Below are 19,770 nucleotides of genomic sequence, written 5' to 3'. Positions count from 1 at the left end.
CTGGGCTTACAGGCACCTGCCACCACACCCAGCTAATTTTTGTATTTTTAGTAGAGACAGGGGGTTTTACCATATTGGCCAGGCTGGCCTCGAACTCCTGGCCTCAGGTGATCAGCAGTGTTATTTTAATGGTGAAAAACTGGAAGCAATCTAAATGCAGCAACCAGAAGACCGGTGACATCAATTATATTTAGAGAAATGACTGGTTAAATATATTGATATGAAAAAATGTCTACCATAGATTGTGAAGTGATAAAAGCAAATTGTGTTATTATATATGTATGCAGTGTAGTATAGTATAGTTAATTATATCATAATAGGAAGTGCAGCCAAATCTTAATTTTTCAGCTAACTGCGAGGCTGTGGGTTTCCAAGTCATTGACTAGTCCTTTGCTCCTTGCGGCTGTCCTTAAAGCCGCTTCAGTGCTCATTCCCACCTCCCCTCGTGGGTGGGCTGGTGTAGGGGGAAAATATAGCAGCCAATTTTGTTGCACATTAGCTGCTCTAATTAAGGCTTAATAGGGAACAAGACTAAAGCTAATGGCTGAGTGAAGTCTTTCATTATCTGCAGCCTCACTCAGCACAGAGAACTAAGGGCGGAGGCTCAGGGCACTGCTGAGGGGCTCGCACAACAGCTGGGCCCTGCACAACAATAACTGATTGTTCCCAGACATGTTAGGAAGACTCACTCTCTGCCTAATGAGTTTCTGTAGAACCAGGGCTGTTTGAAATCAGAGAAGCAGTTTAACTGGCAGTGCTTAATAAAAGTTTGCAAAAGGTATAAACTAGTTGACCTGTTCTGTTCCACTTAATAAGTCCTGGGGAGTTACTGATGGGCAGTGGCATTTGAAGACTCTAGGTTCAAATCTCGATATTTCTGGTGACTTGTGTCATGAACTTAGATCATTAAATGTCTTTAGACCTCACGTTAGCCCCCTGGGGGGACTGCACACCTGACATTTCCAATAGCAACTCCAAATAGCACCAAGGTTACTCACACAGAATTATTTAGCAAATACGCAAAACTCACTTTCTCCGCAGAGCATGATTTGGGCCTTCAGCTGTTCGATGTCACAGGAGAACCGGGCAGCTTTCCCGAGCTCCTCATCATATTTACGCTCGCTGACAAAGTGCTGGAGGAAAGAGATGAAAAGCAGGAACCCCATGATTACAGAAATGACGGAGGCACCCCGTGGATGCGTTCACTCTGCTCTTCCGGTGTCCACTGCAGTGCTGACTTGGTAGGGATCTTTCCAGCCCTGTTGCTGGGAGGCTCCACGCTCAGTCTTAGGTCTTAGTGCTGACCTGGCTAGGGAATGAGCATCTTCCTGCCAGGGGAATATGTGAGGGGCCTGTGTTTCTCTTGTTTGGGCCTACATGGAATGTGTGTCTGACTCATCTATTTAACCTTTTAGCACCCCTCGTCCTTCTAGTACTTTTCTGAATTGCGTTCTGGCAGGGTCTTCTGAGTTTGGCCAAGTGCCTGCTAAGGTATTAACCATCAAGAGAAAACATGTCGCCCTTCCTAGACCCCCATTCCTATTTTAACAGGGAACCGGGACGTCCACAAAGCCTTTAGTGTCTGGAAAATATTATTTTAAATGGCAGAATTTCAAGTGCTGTGAAAAGAAGTGAGAAAGAGATTATTTGTCCATTCATTTAAAATTAAGATCTATGTGTAGAAGAGATGGTGAGAAATACAGAAATAACTGTGACTCAGTCCCTTCTTGAGTTTACCAGGGAGTTTAGCAATGGCAAGGAAAACAGATACCATTAACTACCATACAAGGTGGAATGTGGTTGGTGCTTTAGGAATATAAAAGAGGAAGAAATTATTTCCTACTGAGGGCAATGGGGAAAGAGTTATGTAAGAGGGAACACTGAAAAAATCATTGAACACTTACGAGGCACTGGCCAAATTCTTACCAGATCATCTCATTTCATCTGATCACAGTATTATGAAGTCAGTACTATTATTACCTCTGTTTTACAGACGCGGGAATTGGGGTTCTAAGAATCTAAGAGAACACGTAACTTATCCAAGATCACAGAAGTAGAAACTTTTGCAGCTGGACTGTTTCACTCCAAAGCCTGTGCTACTATTTTATGATGGGTGGCGTTTTGATAGGCAGAAATGAAACTCGGAAGATGAGTTGATTTCAATAGATCAGGAAGTTAACAATTACATATTTCTTACTTGATGTTCTAACAAGCTGGAATTTTTGTAGAGAGAGAGGGAAGTTGGAATATATATTGAAGTCCAGCTGTGAATTTCTTTCTGAGGGGAAGGAGATATACTGGGGAAACCAGATCGGCTTTGGGAGTTCAAGTCTGGTCTTAGTGGAGTGTACGAGGCTGGAGGGAGACAGTGGAGGCAGAGAGACTAGTGTGGAGGCCACTGCAATTGGCTGGGTGGGAGGCCACAAAAGCCAGAGCAGAGAAGGTGAGGAGGGAAAGGCCACTGATGCCCTCAGCACCCTCGGGTGAGGTCCTCTTCCCCAAGGGGCCCGCTTTCATGCCCAACCAGGAGGGAGGGTGTTGAAAAGTCACTTGCCACTGTCTATCATTGCCAAGCAGTTTTATGCCCCAATTTGCAATCTTACTTTCAAAGCTAGCAGCAGCTGTGTCTTGCAACCATTCTAGTTTCCTGGAAGTGGGTAAGAAGCTGGAAGGCGTGTGTGTGTGTGTGTGTGTGTGTGTGTGTGTGTGTGTGTGTGTGTGTGTGTGTGTGTGTGTGTGTGTGTGTGTGTGTGTGTGTGTGTGTGTGTGTGTGTGTGTGTGTGTGTGTGTGTGTGTGTGTGTGTGTGTGTGTGTGTGTGTGTTTAGTATACTGGGTGAAAAAGTGGATAAGGGGAATTTTAAAATTTCTTCCTATTTTGTTGTAAATACTTATACTTGCCTTCCTGGTAACTATTTCCCCTTCTGGTAACTGTACCCTGATGCATTTTCAAAGATCCATAATCTTGGTGGGTCTGGCGATCAAGATGTCACACCCTCTCTGGGACAAATGATGGACGTGACCCAAGTGGAGGCCAATCAGAGCCTCTCTCTTAGGGATCTGAGCCAAGCGGGGTGGTACAGGGCTGACGGTCCCATGAGAGTGTCTAGTGATTATTGCTTCTTATTTCACCAGAGCCACCCCAGTTCCTACCTAATTGTTGAGCTGAGCCTTCAGACAGGGCTCTGCTTTGCTGAGCTATACTCACATCCTGTCAAATTCTACTTGTCCTTGAGGTTAGCCAGGGTCAGTTTCTGTTGCTTGTCAATGAAGGAATCTAATAAATACGTATTTATGGGTAGTATTCTTAAAAATGCAACTAAACTAGAAAAGAATATAGGAAAGAAATCTCCACAGACCGCATGCTTTCTAATCTTCACCATTACACTACGTTCATGCTTTGTGTGTGTGTATATACCTGTGGATGTGTTTATATGCATACATATAAATCAGTGTGTGAAAATAATATCCCCCATCCCAGCTATAATTCATGGCCAAGTTACTTTATTTGGGTCAGTCTCTGACTGACAAAATAGCTTGTACTGACTGACAAAATAGCTTGTACCTCTCCTTTGGAGTAACACATTCCTTCAAAGCACATTACACTTAAACACAGTGATTATGTGGGTCTTCCCCCTTCTGTGTTCTCTATTTCCACCCTGTGGAAGAGAGCTGGGTGTAGATGTTAGATCCTCAGAGAGCAGAACTCTGTGGATGCAAAACAAACATAATGAGGATCAGCTCTCTGGCTCAGGGTTCAGGCTGTGATATTTTAGAACTGACCTTAATTTCTGCCCTGAGTTCGGCCAGCTGCATCTCTGCCATCTGACTGGCAAGGTCAGTGAGTCTCTTTAGTTCTTCTGCTTTCTTCTGACGAGCAGTCAGGATTTCCACTGCCAAATAAGGAGGAGTCATACATTAGGGCCAGAGATTGAAACATATTAAATAACCTAATTTCTTGGAATCAGTTCTCACTCCACAGACTGATTGCTTTGTTGGACCACGACTGTGTTTTCTGAGTTGGTCACGGAGGCGGGTTCACCCTCTGTGCCTATTACCAACAACCCAGTTCCTCCTGTCCTCCACCAATCCCCAAGCCAAACACAGTCCCTTCTGATTCACTGTACACTCCCACTCTACATTTTCTCCACTGGTGTCTGACCTCACTTAACGGAATTTAGACTTTTGAAATTTGTTACTCCAAACAACGATCTCTGAAAAACAACACTTATTAAAATCCTCTCTGAGTGATACTGCAAAGACAGGAAGTCTACTAAGCAGAAATCATTCTATATGTGCTGCACTATTAAACTTTAACAGCAGCAGCCCTCTTGAACTTTAACACGTACTCACTTAGGGTGACTAGCTGTGTTATTGGAATCTGACATAAAAATCTAACTTTATTAGTTTTTTTGTGAGCCAAAAATGTCTCTGCTTTTGATACTCTGCAGATACGTTTCCATTCAGCAAAGAAACAGAAGTTCTACCCCAGAGTGTCTTAGGTCTTTCTATAAGTGTCCCCAATGGAAAAATTTCAAGAGTGAGTTAGGCCAGCTAGAACTAGATTCGTGTGAATTTTTTAGCACCTGCACACGTAGAGAGGACACTGGGGAGTACTCTGGCTCCAACATTTTCACACATCTTCAGATGAACTAAAAGTTCAAATAGATGTAGTAGCCTATTGGTTGGTTTGTGTCTGTGTGTGTATACACGTGTTTCCCAAAAGATTACGGTGCTCAGAAGCAATCAATACAAACACACAGGATGAGATTTAAATATGAAGCTGGATCTTACATTAGATAGACTTGTGGCTCTCTAATTCGACTCATATGAATTGCCTTCATTTCTTTGGGACGAGCATTTTGAGTTATAAGAAAAAAGGTGTTCATCTAAGATGACATTCATGTCAGACTCACATTCTATGCTTGGCTGAACAAGGATCAACTGCGTTATTAGACCAGATTCACAGCACACATGCAGGTCCAAACAATATGATTTCTGATTTTAAGAGTTCTTATTACTCAAAATATCAAAAGATAGTCACTGCAAAAGCCCAAAAAGAAGTACAGAATCCATCAAGAGTTAAGATTCCCTGCAAATCATAAACCATTCTTTAGACAGACTGAAAGCCATTATCTTCTTTTTTTTTGAGATGGAGTCTCGCTCCTTCGTCCAGGCTGGAGTGCCGTGGCGTGATCTCGGCTCACTGCAAGCTCTGCCTCCCGGGTTCACACCATTCTCCTGCCTCAGCCTCCCGAGTAGCTGGGACTACAGGTGCCCACCACCACGCCCGGCTAATTTTTTGTATATTTAGTAGAGACGGGGTTTCACCGTGTTAGCCATGATGGTCTCAATCTCCTGACCTCATGATCTGCCTGCCTCGGTCTCCCAAAGCGCTGGGATTACAGGCGTGAGCCACCGCACCTGGCCCCAAGACATCATCTTTTTATGCTGATATCAATGTTGAGATGTTAATAAAATAATTAGTCTATAACTCATACAGCTTTATCATCTGCCAAACTATGCTAATCATGCTTTGATTCTTTAACTGGGGCTCCCCCTGGCCCCCATTTACAATACCATGTGGCTGGGCAGACAGATCTGTGCCTAACAGTCTTTCTGAATACAGAGGAGCTAGTGAAAAACTTGTCTGGATGATGAGAGTGAAAGGAAGTCTCATCTCAATGTAGACAACATATTGCTGAATGATCTCTTAGGACACCCAGTGGGACCAAAGGTCACAAAAAGGTGGCTCACTATCATTTTCAGCCAGAGTACATATGTCTTGTTTGGTCCACACATTATGTTTACAAATTAATTGCCCACATTTAAAAATTAGAAGATTCCATTTGAAAGCTGGCTCTCTGGCATCTCTTAAAATACTGGAATTTCTGGCCACAGTTGGTCAACATTCCTACATGGTGACAAGTGGCTGAAGCCAAGAAGCCACTGCCCTCTTTAGATGGAGTCGGGTGCCCAGTGTGCCATGGTTTCCCCCTGCCCCATTTGGCACATTAATGTTACCTATCTGTTTCCTGCGAGAGAATGAGTCTGTGAGTCATTCTCGGGACTACGGTGTGAACTGCACTATGTAGTTCTTTGTATCCATGGCACCTAGTGCCTGCTTGGTACACAAGGGGTAGGCAATATGCCTGCTGAGTGAAGAATTCAATGAATGAATTAATCTATTACTTAAAGGGAATATCTAAAGAAGGATGGAAGTTCCTTTTCTACAGGGGTCACTTAAGACTGTTTAGGATCCATACCTTTGATTGGTTATGTTATTTGTTTGCCATTATAATTCAATATATGGATGGGACTAACATCTGCAGCATGAGAAAACAATTCAAGTAGGAAGATGAAATGAGGTACGTTCTTCTTGCAAACTAAAATTAAAAAAATTAATTCTGTGCCAGGCGTAGTGGCTCACACATGTTATCTTAGCACTTTGGGAGGCTGAGGCAGGAGGATTGCTTGACTCAGGAGTTCAAGACCTGCCTGGGCAACAAAGCAAGACCCTGTCTCATCAAATTCATAATAATAATAATAATAATAATAATAATAATAATAATAAATTTGAAGGCCCAGACTTGAAAAGCAGCTAGTAAAGGGGTCATTAGGCCCTCAGTGATGACACAGTCCAACAGATCTGACTTTTCTTCATGGATCATTTGTGAGACTGGTGACAATTAGGGGCCACTGTTCTTTTTGATTAAGTAGAACTTGGGCATTCATACCAAACAAAAGATTTTGTAGAAATAGATATAAATGGGCCTTAAAATAGGAATGCAGGTGCAAGATCACCAATAAATTCTGAGTTTACACTCATGCCAATGTGCATGAAAATAAATACTTTGGATCAGCAAGTGTTGAAATGCATTTTACATATAGTCTCATTAACATTTCAAAGCCTTTCATTATGAAAAAAGCCTTAAAACTTGAGATCTAAAGCCAATATTCTTTGGCTGGAGGGATGAACGTTTTCACCTCAAAAACATCAATCACACAAACAAAAAACAAAAACAGATCAGATCTTAAGCTTCATTGATCCTGTAATTTACAGTAGAATAATAAGTATGTTTTGGAAGCACCATGCTTTCAGAAATCTGTAGAGGGAGACAATTCTGTACAGCTTAGGTTTTCACTGCATTCAATACTTAATTAATATTATGTATGTATAAACAGTAGCTGGTAAGCTGAAATCCACTTTCTCAATAGGATTTATAAACTCCTTCAAGTTTTTGAAACACATTGGAAGCTTGCTCATATTATCTGAACCATAGAAAATCTTAAGGCTTCTCAAAACAATAACCCTCAGCAGAAAATACACTCAAAATCCCAAGGTGGGGGCCAGGAGCTGGAGAAGTGGCTCTTTAAGCACAAAGATTCTTTGGAATACCTTTTATTCCTTAAAAATTCTTGTGAATTTTGCATTCTACTTCATAATTTGTTTGTGTTACTATGAATTTACAAAGTAATGTTTTCTTCCTGTATCTCTAGTGAACTTGACACCTGTGCTTACCTGGGTATAAACATGAAGTTTGAGACCCTAGCACTACAACACACTTGGTTTCTTCTTCTGTAAAATCTGTGTAGGAACTGATCACATCTTGTAGGGGTGTTGTGGAAATAAATGGAATAACATATGTGAGGTGTTTTGTATAGTATACTCAGAATGCTAACTCTAAATATTATTGATAAAGTGAGATCTCTTCATCTAGAATATACTTCCTCTTTTTTGCAATTACATGAATGTTCACTAATATTCGTTCCCACAGTCTACAGATACTGATTTATTTACAATAATTCATTTAACAAATATTTATGAAGTACCTGCAGTCTTCTCAGCACTGGGTTAGGTGCCAAGAGGGATTTAGGAGCTTCTGTTATAATTGAGGAAATATGGTTTATAACGTCTACAGGAAATGTAAAGTGTGAAAAATACTCTTGAGACCACAGAGAACCAAGTTAAAGATGGTGGTTGTAAAGACAGTTCTGTAGTTAGTGGGGAGAAATTCCATGGTTCTTTCTATTTGTGGAGAAGACATAGTGTTGATACAGGCTTGTCATTTGAGAGATTCAATAGAACCCCGACCTCCATTTTTTGACTGTAATATGAGGGGGTTGGGGTAATTTACTAATAAGAACTCTTCCCTTTTTGCACACATATTGTGTCAGGCTCTGTGCTAAGTGCCTGACATGTATTTTTTCATTTTATCTTTACAATAACTACTTGAGATGGATATTATTATTATTGTTGTTGTTTTTATTATTATTTTTAATACAGGGTCTCTCTCTGTTACCCAGGCTGGAGTGTAATGGCATGATCATGGCTTGCTGCAGCCTTAAACTCCTGGGCTCAAGTGATTCTCCCCTCTCACCCTCTAGAATAGCTAGAACTATGGGCACATGCCACCACACGTGGCTAATTTATTTTTTATTTTTATTTTTTTAGAGATGGGGTCTTACTGTGTTGCCCAGGCTTGGTCTCGAACTCTTGGCCTCAAGCAATCCTCCTGCCTTGGTCTTCCAAAAGGTCTGAGATTATATGTGTGAGCCACTGCCAGGGCCTAAGGAATATTAGACTTTGAGAAGTCAACAACATGGTTCAGGGACACACAGCCAGTTAGAGATGGAGGTTGGACTTGAACTCAGTTCTGCCTGCCTCAAAAGCATGCAAATGGGCTTCCCCAGGGCTGAGGTTAGTTCAAAAACCAGGGCCTGCTGTACCAATTACTGAAGTTAGGTGAACCCTGTCAACCAATCTAGCAGTTTCAGCTAGCCTGAAAGCTTGGTGAGTGCAGGCTCTACATTTGTCTGTTTGCTGTTTATCCTGGACACAAGGAAGCCCATGTGTTTACTGATTGAGTAAGTTTTTAAAATGAGATGCTCTCCAGAGATGCTCCAAATTCCACAGGTCTTGGCATCAAACACTATCATGTCTCAAGAAGGAAAAATGAGTACATGAAACCCGAGGTCTTTTCTTGACCTCTAAGAAAGTGATGATGTGCTAGTGACTTTCCATTTTGGTTCAAGAGGATCATTTGTGTCTGTGTTGGTTGTTAGCATTTTTATCATTAGGACATGAAACTGAAGTAAGCTATACTTGAGAAGCAGGGAAAATCCCAAGTTGTGTATATAATCTACTTTTACTGAAGATGTCAACAGATTTCATAAGAATAAAATAATTTCACAACCAAAGAGATTGTTTAACTACCTAAATAGTCCATCGCTTCACCCTGGATCACATTAGTTTCATTTAACAAAGCTTGCTGTATTTCAGGATTCTAAAATGTTGCTTACAATTATTTAGATGCCTGACTAAAGGAGGTCTGAAATGAACAACAAAATAATTTAGAAAACTGTGTAACAAAAATAACGATAGCTATTTTCCATAAAATGACACTTGAATTATGGCCTAGGTCCAGACAAGAAAAATAAAAAAGAATGAAGAATCTGGTCTGATCTTTCATTCTGGCAAAAGAAAGACATCACAACAAAGGTAAAAGGATTTCACTGAAATCTGGTTAGGGGCACAGACTGCCATTTATCCAATTCATCTTTGGGTAAAGATGAGGAATTTAAAATGCCCAAGAGACAAGGATTGTAAAACTAAATCCCAGCTGAAAAATAGGGTCTTAGGGGTCCCATTAACACAGCAAACTAAATTCAATAATAAGAGAGGGCCTCACACATTCACTTGTGGTTTGATGTTGAATCTAAGTAATCTTGTCTTTGTTGAAATTTCCAACTCATGAGCCTCAGTCTATTTAAGACGGTAATTCTTCTCTACTACTCAAGTAACTTTACCACAGTGGAAAGGTTTAGAAATCAGCATAAAGAAAATAAAACAAGTCAAACCCAGAATGTTAATATTTTATGTTAAATTTAGGATTAAGTTTTGCAATGATCAAGATGATTTGAGCATGTTCATTATTTAAACAGAGAATTTGGTACATTAAGCAATCTGATTGGTGATTTGCAATTTAAAATATGGAGTTAATTTTCTTTTGCGGTTTTAAGTTGGCAGGTTGGTCAGTGTATTTGACGAAGTTCATGAACAGAACTGGAGTATTTTAAGAAAACTGTTTAGGCCGGGCGCAGTGGCTCAAGCCTGTAATCCCAGCACTTTGGGAGGCTGAGGCGGGTGGATCACAAGGTCAGGAGATTGAGACCATCCTGGCTAACATGGTGAAAACCCATCTCTACTAAAAATTCAAAAAATTAGCTGGGCGTGGTGGCGGGCACCTGTAATCCCAGCTACTCAGGAGGCTGAGGCAGGAGAATGGTGTGAAACTGGGAGGCGGAGCTTGCAGTGAGCAGAGATAATGCCACTGCACTCCAGCCTGGGCCACACAGCGAGACTCCGTTAAAAAAAAAAAAAAGAAAACTGTTTAGTGTATCTTTAATTTTGAATTATTAATCTTATTTATTACTTTTTTTTTTGAGATGGAGTGTCACTCTGTCGCCTAGGCTGGAGTGCAGTGGCGCGATCTCGGTTCACTGCAAGCTCCGCCTCCTGGATTCATGCCATTCTGCCTCAGCCTCCCGAGTAGCTGGGACTACAGGCGCCCGCCACTACGCCCAGCTAATTTTTTATTTTTGTATTTTTAGTAGAGACGGGGTTTCACCGTGTTAGCCAGGATGGTCTCGATCTCCTGACTTTGTGATCCGCCTGCCTCAGCCTCCCAAAGTGCTGGGATTATAGGCGTGAGCCACCACACCTGGCCTTGAATTATTAATCTTATAAGAGTTGCTTAAAAGCTTAGGAACACTTTGCTTGTTAGGTTTGTGAGTTTGCCTTGTCTGACATCTGAAGCGCTTAAGACAAATCAGATATATTAAATTTATATATGTAATTAAAAATGTTGAGGGGAATTTAAGTAATTAAGTTTCAAATGGGACTAATTTTCTAGGAAAATTTAATATGATAAACTTAATTGAACCTAAAAAGAACTAGTAAAAATGATGATGATATTTATAAGTTTTAAAGAGTTAAAATTGTCTTAAAATCTAATACTAAATTCAATGTCATTTTAAATCCAATTAACTATAGGTTCTTTATGTGCACAAACATCCCTTTGGACTTTAGAAAGCTCAACTGACACCTATTATGTACTGAGTGTCCATCCTGCCATGCACTCACCTGTATGAGGTGAGTGTTACAACTGTATCCTTTTGCCAGATGACGTAAATGAGGCTTCCAGGGGCTAAGTGACATCCCTAAGGTTACAGAGTTCATGAGCCAAAATTTCAGTATAAATTTTAGGACCCTGCTCAGAATCCGGTATCATTGTCAGTCTGACCTATGGATTGCTTCTGATTGGGAAGCTCCTAATCAAATAACCATGTGTTGTCTACTTACTGGCTTCTTCTTTAACTTTATCCATTTCTGCCATTAATGAAACTTCTTTGTCAATGATGCTGGGGAAAAACAAAAACAAAAACAAAAGCAAAGAATGCTTAATCAAAGATAAACTTTTAATAAGCACTGAAAGTAAAAGAAAAATTATTTTCATTAAACAAAATACAAAATTACCATAAATATTTCTATGCTACAATGCCAGCAGTACACTCTGCCTCTCCAAAAAATGAGGCAACATGGAAGGGATGTTCCCAAGGATTACATAGTGACATCTGCTGATTAAATCATTGTCAACAAACCTAAAAAAAAAAGTCTTTTAGACTTTCAGAATTGTGCTGCTTTGAATTTAAATTTGGGAATATTTTTGTCCTATGCATTCCAAAGTTCCAAAACAACGTTAAGTATTTGAAAAGCTGGCACTTAGGTCCTTAAGAACTGTAGTTCCCAGTGCCTCTGTGCTCCAACCTGAGAGATTCTGGCTGGGAGGGAAGGAGATGGGCCCAGTCCTGCTGCAGATGGTCCTGGGACCATACTTTGAGACATATGGTCTGGGCCAATCCATCCACATGCTCAACAACATGAGTCTCTGCCTTTTTCATTCTCCCGAGTAAGCATTTCAAGGTTCTAATTAACTTTTCCTCATATTTCATTTATTTTTTGGTTAGTCCTTTGAAAAGATATTACCTGCATAAAGCTAACAATGATCTGTCCCAAAGTTTGCTTCTCTCCTATCCCATCCCAACCCCCCAGTTCTCTAGTTCCCCTCCCAGAAGTAATGCATCATGACAAATTCCTTATATGTCCTTTTACAGATTTTTATGTAGGAAGGAGTGAAGAGAGGTTTCAGCAAAAAGGCAGGGAGCTGTGCAGGGTGAAGAGCCTGGGGAAAATCCCCAGGGTGGGTGAGCACAGATGTCAGATTCTCTTTATATTTTTAGTTTAGTCATAATATTTAAATATATATCTTTAAAATATAAGGACTTCTGGGGACCACAATAATTTACTATAGCACCTATAAAACATTCACAATAATTTAATGTTATCAGATATCTACTTAGTATTCACATTTTCCCAACTGTCCCATATATCTTTTTGTTTGTTTTAACAGTGTGTTAAAACAAGGATCTAAACAAGCCCTGTTCATTCCAATTGGTTGACTGACTCTTAAATCTGTTTTAATCCAGAGGTTCCCTCTCATCTGTTTTCCCAACCCCTTTGCAATTTATTTGTTGAAGAAATTAGGTTGTTTGTCCTGAAGAGTTGTGCAAAGCCTGAATTTTACTGATTACATCTCCATGGTGTTATTTAGCCTGTTGTTCTGTATTTCCTATAAATTTGTTATTAGATGTAGAAATATGATTAGATTCAGGTTTTATTTTCTTAGGAGGAACACTTGATAAGTGTATTGTGTCATTATGTGTGTGCTGATGGAAGTATATGATATGAACTACTCCACCTGAAAAAAAATCAGACTGAGTTTAATCAAATTTCTACATCTAAAATGGCAAATTTATAGGAAATACAAAAGACTTCTCTCCTTTTTATGATCTTAGCAGCCATTGGTGATCATTTCCTAGATTTATAGGGTTTGCAAAATTGAGATATTCACATTCTCTATCGCTCCTTCTTCATTTATTTCCTGGAATTCTTCCATAAAGAGAAACTTTATCAATGATTTGGTTATCATGAAGTATAGTTTGCATAGGTAAGGTAGGATGAATGCTTGATTCTCCCCTTTTGTTTTCAAAATGATAGTTGGTTCCTTAGCATCCTTCAAAGGTAATCAAGATGATTTTTTTGCTTGTTTGTATATTTTAATTCTACACATTAATTATAAACTCATATTTAATGTGCTTCAAAACACTGTTATCATCTTTATTACTCTCAGATTGTTCCATCGCATGGACTTTTTCTTCTCCATCAGATGTACTTTCGCAATTTAAAGTGTGTTGAAAATTTACTTCCTCTGAAAAATTTTGCAGTATTTGTCAAAGTAAGAAGTGACTTCTGGGATATATCTGTGTAGTTTGGGGGCTCCTCAAGTAGACTGTGCAACCTAAATACTTGAAGAGTAAAGGACTGTGTGCTGAGGAACTCAGCTCTTCCCAACCAGGAAATCCTAGTGGAAAGGACTAATTGCAGTGCATGGCATGTTCTCCAGAACTGGGCTCTAAGCCTAGTCCCTCAACTGCAGACAACATCGGCCAGCCCCATGACACACATGGCTTACGGTCACTGGATATGATCACTTTGGTGTAACCAACATATCAGGACGCCTGTCCCTTATCTATTGACGTTACATTGGTATGTCAATGTGTTTTAAGTATAGGAAATGCATGATACAGAAAGGTGTACAGTGAGAAGGAACTCTTTATCCCATCTCTGCCCCAATTTACTCAGTTCCCCTCCCTGGAGGTCTCCAATGTGACAAGTTCTTGCGTTTCCAGAGACTGTCTATGTAATCAACCATCATATATTCAGTAATTGTATGAAATGCCAGGTTGAGTCAATAGGCTTTGTGCTCCTGTGATTATAAGCTTCTCTGCCAAGTTCACAAACATAGCCATGACAGAGGCATCTGTGTGTGTGTGTGTGTGTATGTATGTTTTCATTATTTACAACCTTCTTAGAGAGGGGCACTGCTACCTTACTTTAGGGAAACAAAGACTGCTCGAGACAAGCTGTTGGGGAGATATGGGGAGAATCTACAGATGTGGAGCCAGAAACCCAAACTACAAATATATGGTTAAGCTACTCTGCTTGAGGACATGTTTTGAATTTTTATCCCTTACAGAAAGGGAAGAGAGAAAAGAGAAAAGTCAGCACGACGACATTCTTTGTGGGAGAGCTGAGAAGAATGTGAGAGGACCTGCCAGGACTCATTGGGGAAATAGTGAAAAGCAGATAGAGAGGAAAGAAAATGACGATGGCAAGAAGAAGCAATTAGGATTCACATTAGGATTCCCTTCCCTGAATCAACTAGAAGGCTTTATAAATAGAGGCCCTGGGTTTAGAGAGCATGCCCAGCACACACTAAGGGAAATACTGCTGCATGTGACACAAGACTGACATGTCCTCAGATGCCCAGCGGAGGGGAGAGGAGCAGACTGCAGGCAAAGCAGAGGTCCTGGAGGCTTGGGAATCCTCCTGCCTGTGTGTGGGGTTGGTGGAATGGTGGTGTGTGCAAGGGCCTTTGCTAATTTCTTTATCAGCTACAAGACCATTGTAACACTTTTGTTGATCAAATTTGTTAACATAATTTTGTGCCCAGAGAATTTACAAGATGGACATTTGGGGTACAATACTTGTCCCCAGGTCTAACACATATTAAAGAAAGCTGGGTATTTATATACAATGGTTAGTTCAGACCTTCTGGGCTAACAACAGGAGAGAAGAGGGTTTACACAATAAATTGTTAATCTGCTTAATGCACACCCTTGAGGATGTGAAAGAGCCTGTGAAGTTGGCATCAAACCAGGCTTCCTTTCCTCTGGGCATTTCCATAGAAGATCGTCCACAAGCATCGTAGTAATTCAAGCTCTGCTGTCTATGGGTGGCTGCTTTCAAAACTCATGTGCACAAAGGCAAGCCTGTGATCTCTGCTGACTCAGGACCCAGCTTGGAGCTGATGAACTGATGCAAACCAAGATCAGGGGCCAGCCCAGGGCAGATAAACCCGGCCTGCCCTTGAGAATCTCAATGTGTAGACCTGAGAGTTCCTTGAGTTTTGCTTTCCAGGCAGTAGGCTTGTCAAGGGAAGAATAATGGTGGGAAGTGGATGTGGAGGAAGTAGTAAAGCCAGCCTGTCCTTTGGCAGGCTGTCAGACAGTGAGGAGCCAGCCTCACATTGAGCGAGTGCCAGACCAAAAGAAGGTCAGAGAGGAAAGACCATGCCTAAATCCTTCTAAATGCCCACAAAGCCTGGGGTGTCTGGGTGTGTCAATCCAGTTTTGGAAGTAATTTCATCAGTGCCATTTCCACATTCTGTGGAATCTTCTTAAGAGGTACCAGGACAAAGATAGACACGTGTGGGTAGTCAAGTGCAGCTTGACAACTCTGCAGGCTGGACAAGGACAGAGGGCACTTGGCAAAGCCCTGGTATGGAGTTACCAGATATGGAGGGAGGAGTGAGTGCCTTGGAGAGGAATGACATTAGGGAGTTGATGAGTCACAGAAGAATCACAGACAGTATCATGAACCACATTCCTACTGTGGAAGCTGCAAGGTCACACACTTGCTTTCGAGGTACGCCTCTGCAGACACATATCAGCTCTCAGTTGCCTCAAAATGTGAGCTGATCACTTTCTGGGTGCAGATGGTGGGCCAGGCACATTAGGTAGAGCGCCAGTGCCTTCCTGGAATGATCTCATCTAAGCTTCCTGACATCCCAGGAGGAGTGAGCCTGGCTTTCTCCTTGCCACAGGGGCTTGAAACAAGCCCTTCCCTCTGCCTTGAAGACAACTCTTCTGCTTAACCTTGCTTCTCTTCATCTAATCAGCTCTGAGTCCTCCTTCAGGTCTTTGCTTAATCGTCACTTCCTTAGAGAGTTCTGACTGAGTTTTTAAAAACTTCTGTTCAATTTCATGATCTTAGACTATTATGGGTTGCTCAACAAAAATTTCTTGATAGTGATGAATATAAGGGAAGACAACATATTCATTTTTCTGTGGCATAACAATAATGAAACTTACTAACTAGTACATTGCGGTCCTTGCATATACATCACATTTATGCAAAACTTTATATAATTTTGGTCATTGATGGAATTTAATCATTTGAGACATAAGCTTATAAGTAAAGGTGTCATGATACTCATCAAACACACAAGGTTTGGCTGAGTCAAAACAGGCAGTTTGCAAACTATGGTGGTTTAATTACTGAAATTTGTTCTCCCACCACTGATCATCTGAAATGCTAAGCTCTGAATGTTTTTGCTTTTCAACAGTGATCCTGAGTACTTGACAGAAATACATAACTCTTTAATTGGCTTTCCACTGGCCACTAAAAGTTTTCTAAATGGTTGGGTAAAGCCCTCTGGAGGGCACCAGGCACATCAAACGTGTTCTACATAAACAGAGCTCCCATAAAATCCACGCGGACCTCACATGTTTCAGATGTGCCCTTTCTCCTTCTAAAAACACATCTTCTCATTTTAGCCAAACTGCCTGGATAGTAAAATTTTACTTTGTTGCCATAAAAAAGCTTTTATTATCAAAGCAATAAGGTGCAAGGAGGAGATTACCATGGCAAAGACCTTACAGTTTATTATATAGTTAATCACAGAGATAAAGTGTCATTTATAAAAATGTTTCCACTGTCTTGATTCCTTTCTATAGAGGACTGATAATAACAATAATGAAAAGAATCAGAAAGCCTTGTTAGTAGTAATAGATTTATCATTTTCTGCCCTGTGAATGGCTCTTTAAATTTGGAGACGGAGGCATTGAATGACAAAATTGATTCATTTGGAAGCTTGGGTCAGTCATGTCAGGCCTAGTGTTCTTCAAAAATAAAGATGCCACCATAGAGAGGCAGCCACAGGACCATCAATGTGGTTGATAAGCTGGAGAGCAGAATCTGCTGGTAGATACTGAGGAATGAGAGCAGAATTTCAAAGGGGAGGTGAAGAACTCAATCTGTAACAATAGCCAGAGTTAGATGTTAAAGAGTTAAAACCAGACCACATTCCATCTTCCATGCATTTGCTTCAGGGAGACTAGAATGAGAGGAATTGCTGGGGACCATCTGATCCCAGACAATTTTGCTGCAGAACCTTCCTGTGGGGAAAGTACTTCAGCTGGAGCTTCCTTAACTCATCATCTGCCAAGCCGACAACTGCAGGATGGGAGCATGGGGAGGCAGGCAGGCCCAGCAGGAGGGGCATGCAGAAAGAGAAGGTGGGAACTGCTGGAGAGAAAGGATGCTATGAATGCTAATGAATATTTCAGCCTTCCTGGCCTCTATCTACCAAATAGCATAACGCATGCCAAAGACTGATAAGCCCTACAGCCAGGCTTCCCTGCATAAAGAATTTCCATTTCTTTCACTAAAAAGAAAAGAGTGGTATAAAAACATCTCTCTCCACTGTGGGCTCTGATGCTTCTTAATGCAAAGGAATAAGAACTGTGACCAACAGTTCTAACATCCCCTGAGAGGGATGTCAGCTGGGCTGATAGCCTAGTAGTGCCCACTGACCACCACGTGGACCTTGAGCTGGGAAGCTACAGTTGCCCCTTACTAGCTAGCACTGAGCATCTGTGTCCCTTCCCTTAAATTTTGCCCACTAGTTGCAAGGCAGGAAAACTTCCTTTATACATTTAAGGCCTAATGTACTGTTCCCATGAGTACCATTTCCAGTCCAACTCCCCAAGTATTACCAGCAATTATTGGGCCCGGGGCAAAGCTAGTCAGGGGTTTCAGCTTACCAATTTCTCAACTGTTGCAGCTGTCAACAAAGATGCTTCCCTGGCTTGACAGCCACAAATGCAGCAAGACTGCATGGTTCTTTATTCCCAGGGTCAGGAGACCTGGCAGCCCTAACTGTAAAGGGCACTCACGCTCTTGCACACTGCCAATTCCCGGCTCTTCCTTGCTGTTCTGCTCCCCATCCTGTCCTCTCTCCTGTACCCTCTATGCTGGTTACTGGTGTCATCTCTCACCCAGTGTCCATGGCTCCTCTTCCTTCACTTCCCACATGGTTACATCCTTGGGAGTCTACCCCAGAAATGTCTGTCTGTCCCATGCACCTCTCCACTTCCACTGACTCTTATTTAACCCTGAGCACATTACCAAGTCCTTGGCTATTTGTTGTTGTTTATTGTTACACTGCTGGAATTCCCGGGTCTGTCACCTTCCACTCTGTATATATTTGCATTTAGGTTTTATAACAACCTGGATTCTTTTCAAAACTGGAAAATAATAATATATTTTTTTTTCAAAATGCAGCACTGGTGACAAATTGGTCCTTCTAAAGATTTTTTGGATTTAACAGTGTTATTTGGTAAACATATAAAACCCTGCATACATGTCCACAGCATGTATACTGGGGTTAGCACACAACCCTTTGAAAGGCTGCCTACTAATCATGCTCGTCTGGGAAATACAGTGGGGGTGCCTCAAGCACAAACCACACTCAACATACAAAGCAAAGTCAAAATCCATCTGACTGTCAATGAACATCAATGACTATACTCAATTGCCAATCAGGCTGACATTTTATTTCTACTACTTTTATGAGAGGCAATACAATGTGTTAATATTGTTTAGTCTGCATATTTTATGTTGGAATCATACAAAGATTTGAAATCATGGTTAATAAATTGTTCATCATACTGTCTGAGATGCATTTCTGGAATGAGACACACAGATTTAGTATAAGGACTAACTCAACATTATAATATTTTGGAGTTCTTCAAAAAGGACATAATTATTAAAGAATACACAGGGATTTCTTTTTCTTATTGGAATTTTTTACATGACAGAATAGCATAATCCCATAGTATGGAAATCCCACGACATTAAATGTTCAACTGAAAAATCTATATTCCTCTGTTTAGAAATTGTACATATGACTTTGATGAACAATAGAAATTTTTATCTTTGCTAATTACTTATTAGTTCAGTTTCTTTTCATGGAGGTCACTATTCAGGGAAAGTAACTTGACTGTATTTCAGTGTCTTTGACTATAAAAATGCTGACTCCCCTGCTTCCCCTTTTAAAGTTACATCTGCCGGGCGCGGTGGCTCACGCCTATAATCCCAGCACTTTGGGAGGCCGAGGCAGGCAGATCACCTCAGGTCAGGAGTTCAAGACCAGCCTGGCCAACATGGTGAAAAACCCCATCTCTACTAAAAAACTGGAAAATATTAGAAAGCAGGATAAAATGAAACAAATTTCAAAATAAAACAAAATAAAGCAAAATGCCCCTTTGTCTCAAGCACAAAATAGAGCCAACCACTCTGATCACTGTTGTATTTCCTTCCTTCCAAAAAAAAAAAAAAGAAAACAGTGGGGGCAAGGGGAAGGGCATTTATGTAGATGCCATCATGGTTGCTGAACATAAATAACAGGAACAGAAACTGGAAGAAACTGATACAGTACAAGAAATGCCAGAAATGCTGGCCCACATTCAACTCAAGGCAGCCAGGCCTAGCCTCCTCTGCTCCTGGCCTCCACGCAGGCTCTCATGTGAGAAGGGGAGGGGAGAGGCTCTTCTTGTTTTTGGCCTAGAAGGCTCTTCCCCACAATCGCAGGTGCTGTTATTGCCCATGGTAAGGCCCTACCCTAGTCCAGGCTTCCAAAGTGGAGCACGAATACAATATTAAATTTTATGTACTCACTTGTTAATTCTAAGTAGGCTTTCCTCATCTTTAGTATACAGATTAACAGTAGTATAAATGTATAATT

The 19,770-nt window shown here is 40.9% G+C and overlaps 1 protein-coding gene across 4 annotated transcripts in view; it reads right to left on the bottom strand.

The window, feature by feature from the left end:
* The window catches only part of SPATS2L (spermatogenesis associated serine rich 2 like), a 172,753-nt gene that overhangs the window by 7,453 nt on the left and 145,530 nt on the right, over positions 1–19,770 (bottom strand). For all 4 annotated transcript variants that reach the window (XM_024243635.3, XM_024243636.3, XM_024243634.3 and 1 more), the window contains 3 exons: positions 11,364–11,422; positions 3,782–3,891; positions 1,031–1,133 (listed from right to left, as the gene is read on the bottom strand). In XM_024243635.3, coding sequence (XP_024099403.1) covers positions 1,031–1,133; positions 3,782–3,891; positions 11,364–11,422 — 272 coding nt within the window. The remainder of the gene's footprint in view (positions 1–1,030; positions 1,134–3,781; positions 3,892–11,363; positions 11,423–19,770) is intronic.

This window comes from Pongo abelii, chromosome 11, assembly GCF_028885655.2.
Source record: "Pongo abelii isolate AG06213 chromosome 11, NHGRI_mPonAbe1-v2.0_pri, whole genome shotgun sequence".
Taxonomy (NCBI): domain Eukaryota; kingdom Metazoa; phylum Chordata; class Mammalia; order Primates; family Hominidae; genus Pongo; species Pongo abelii.
Note: the sequence above shows the minus strand (reverse complement) of the source record. Positions and strands in the feature narration are given on the sequence as shown.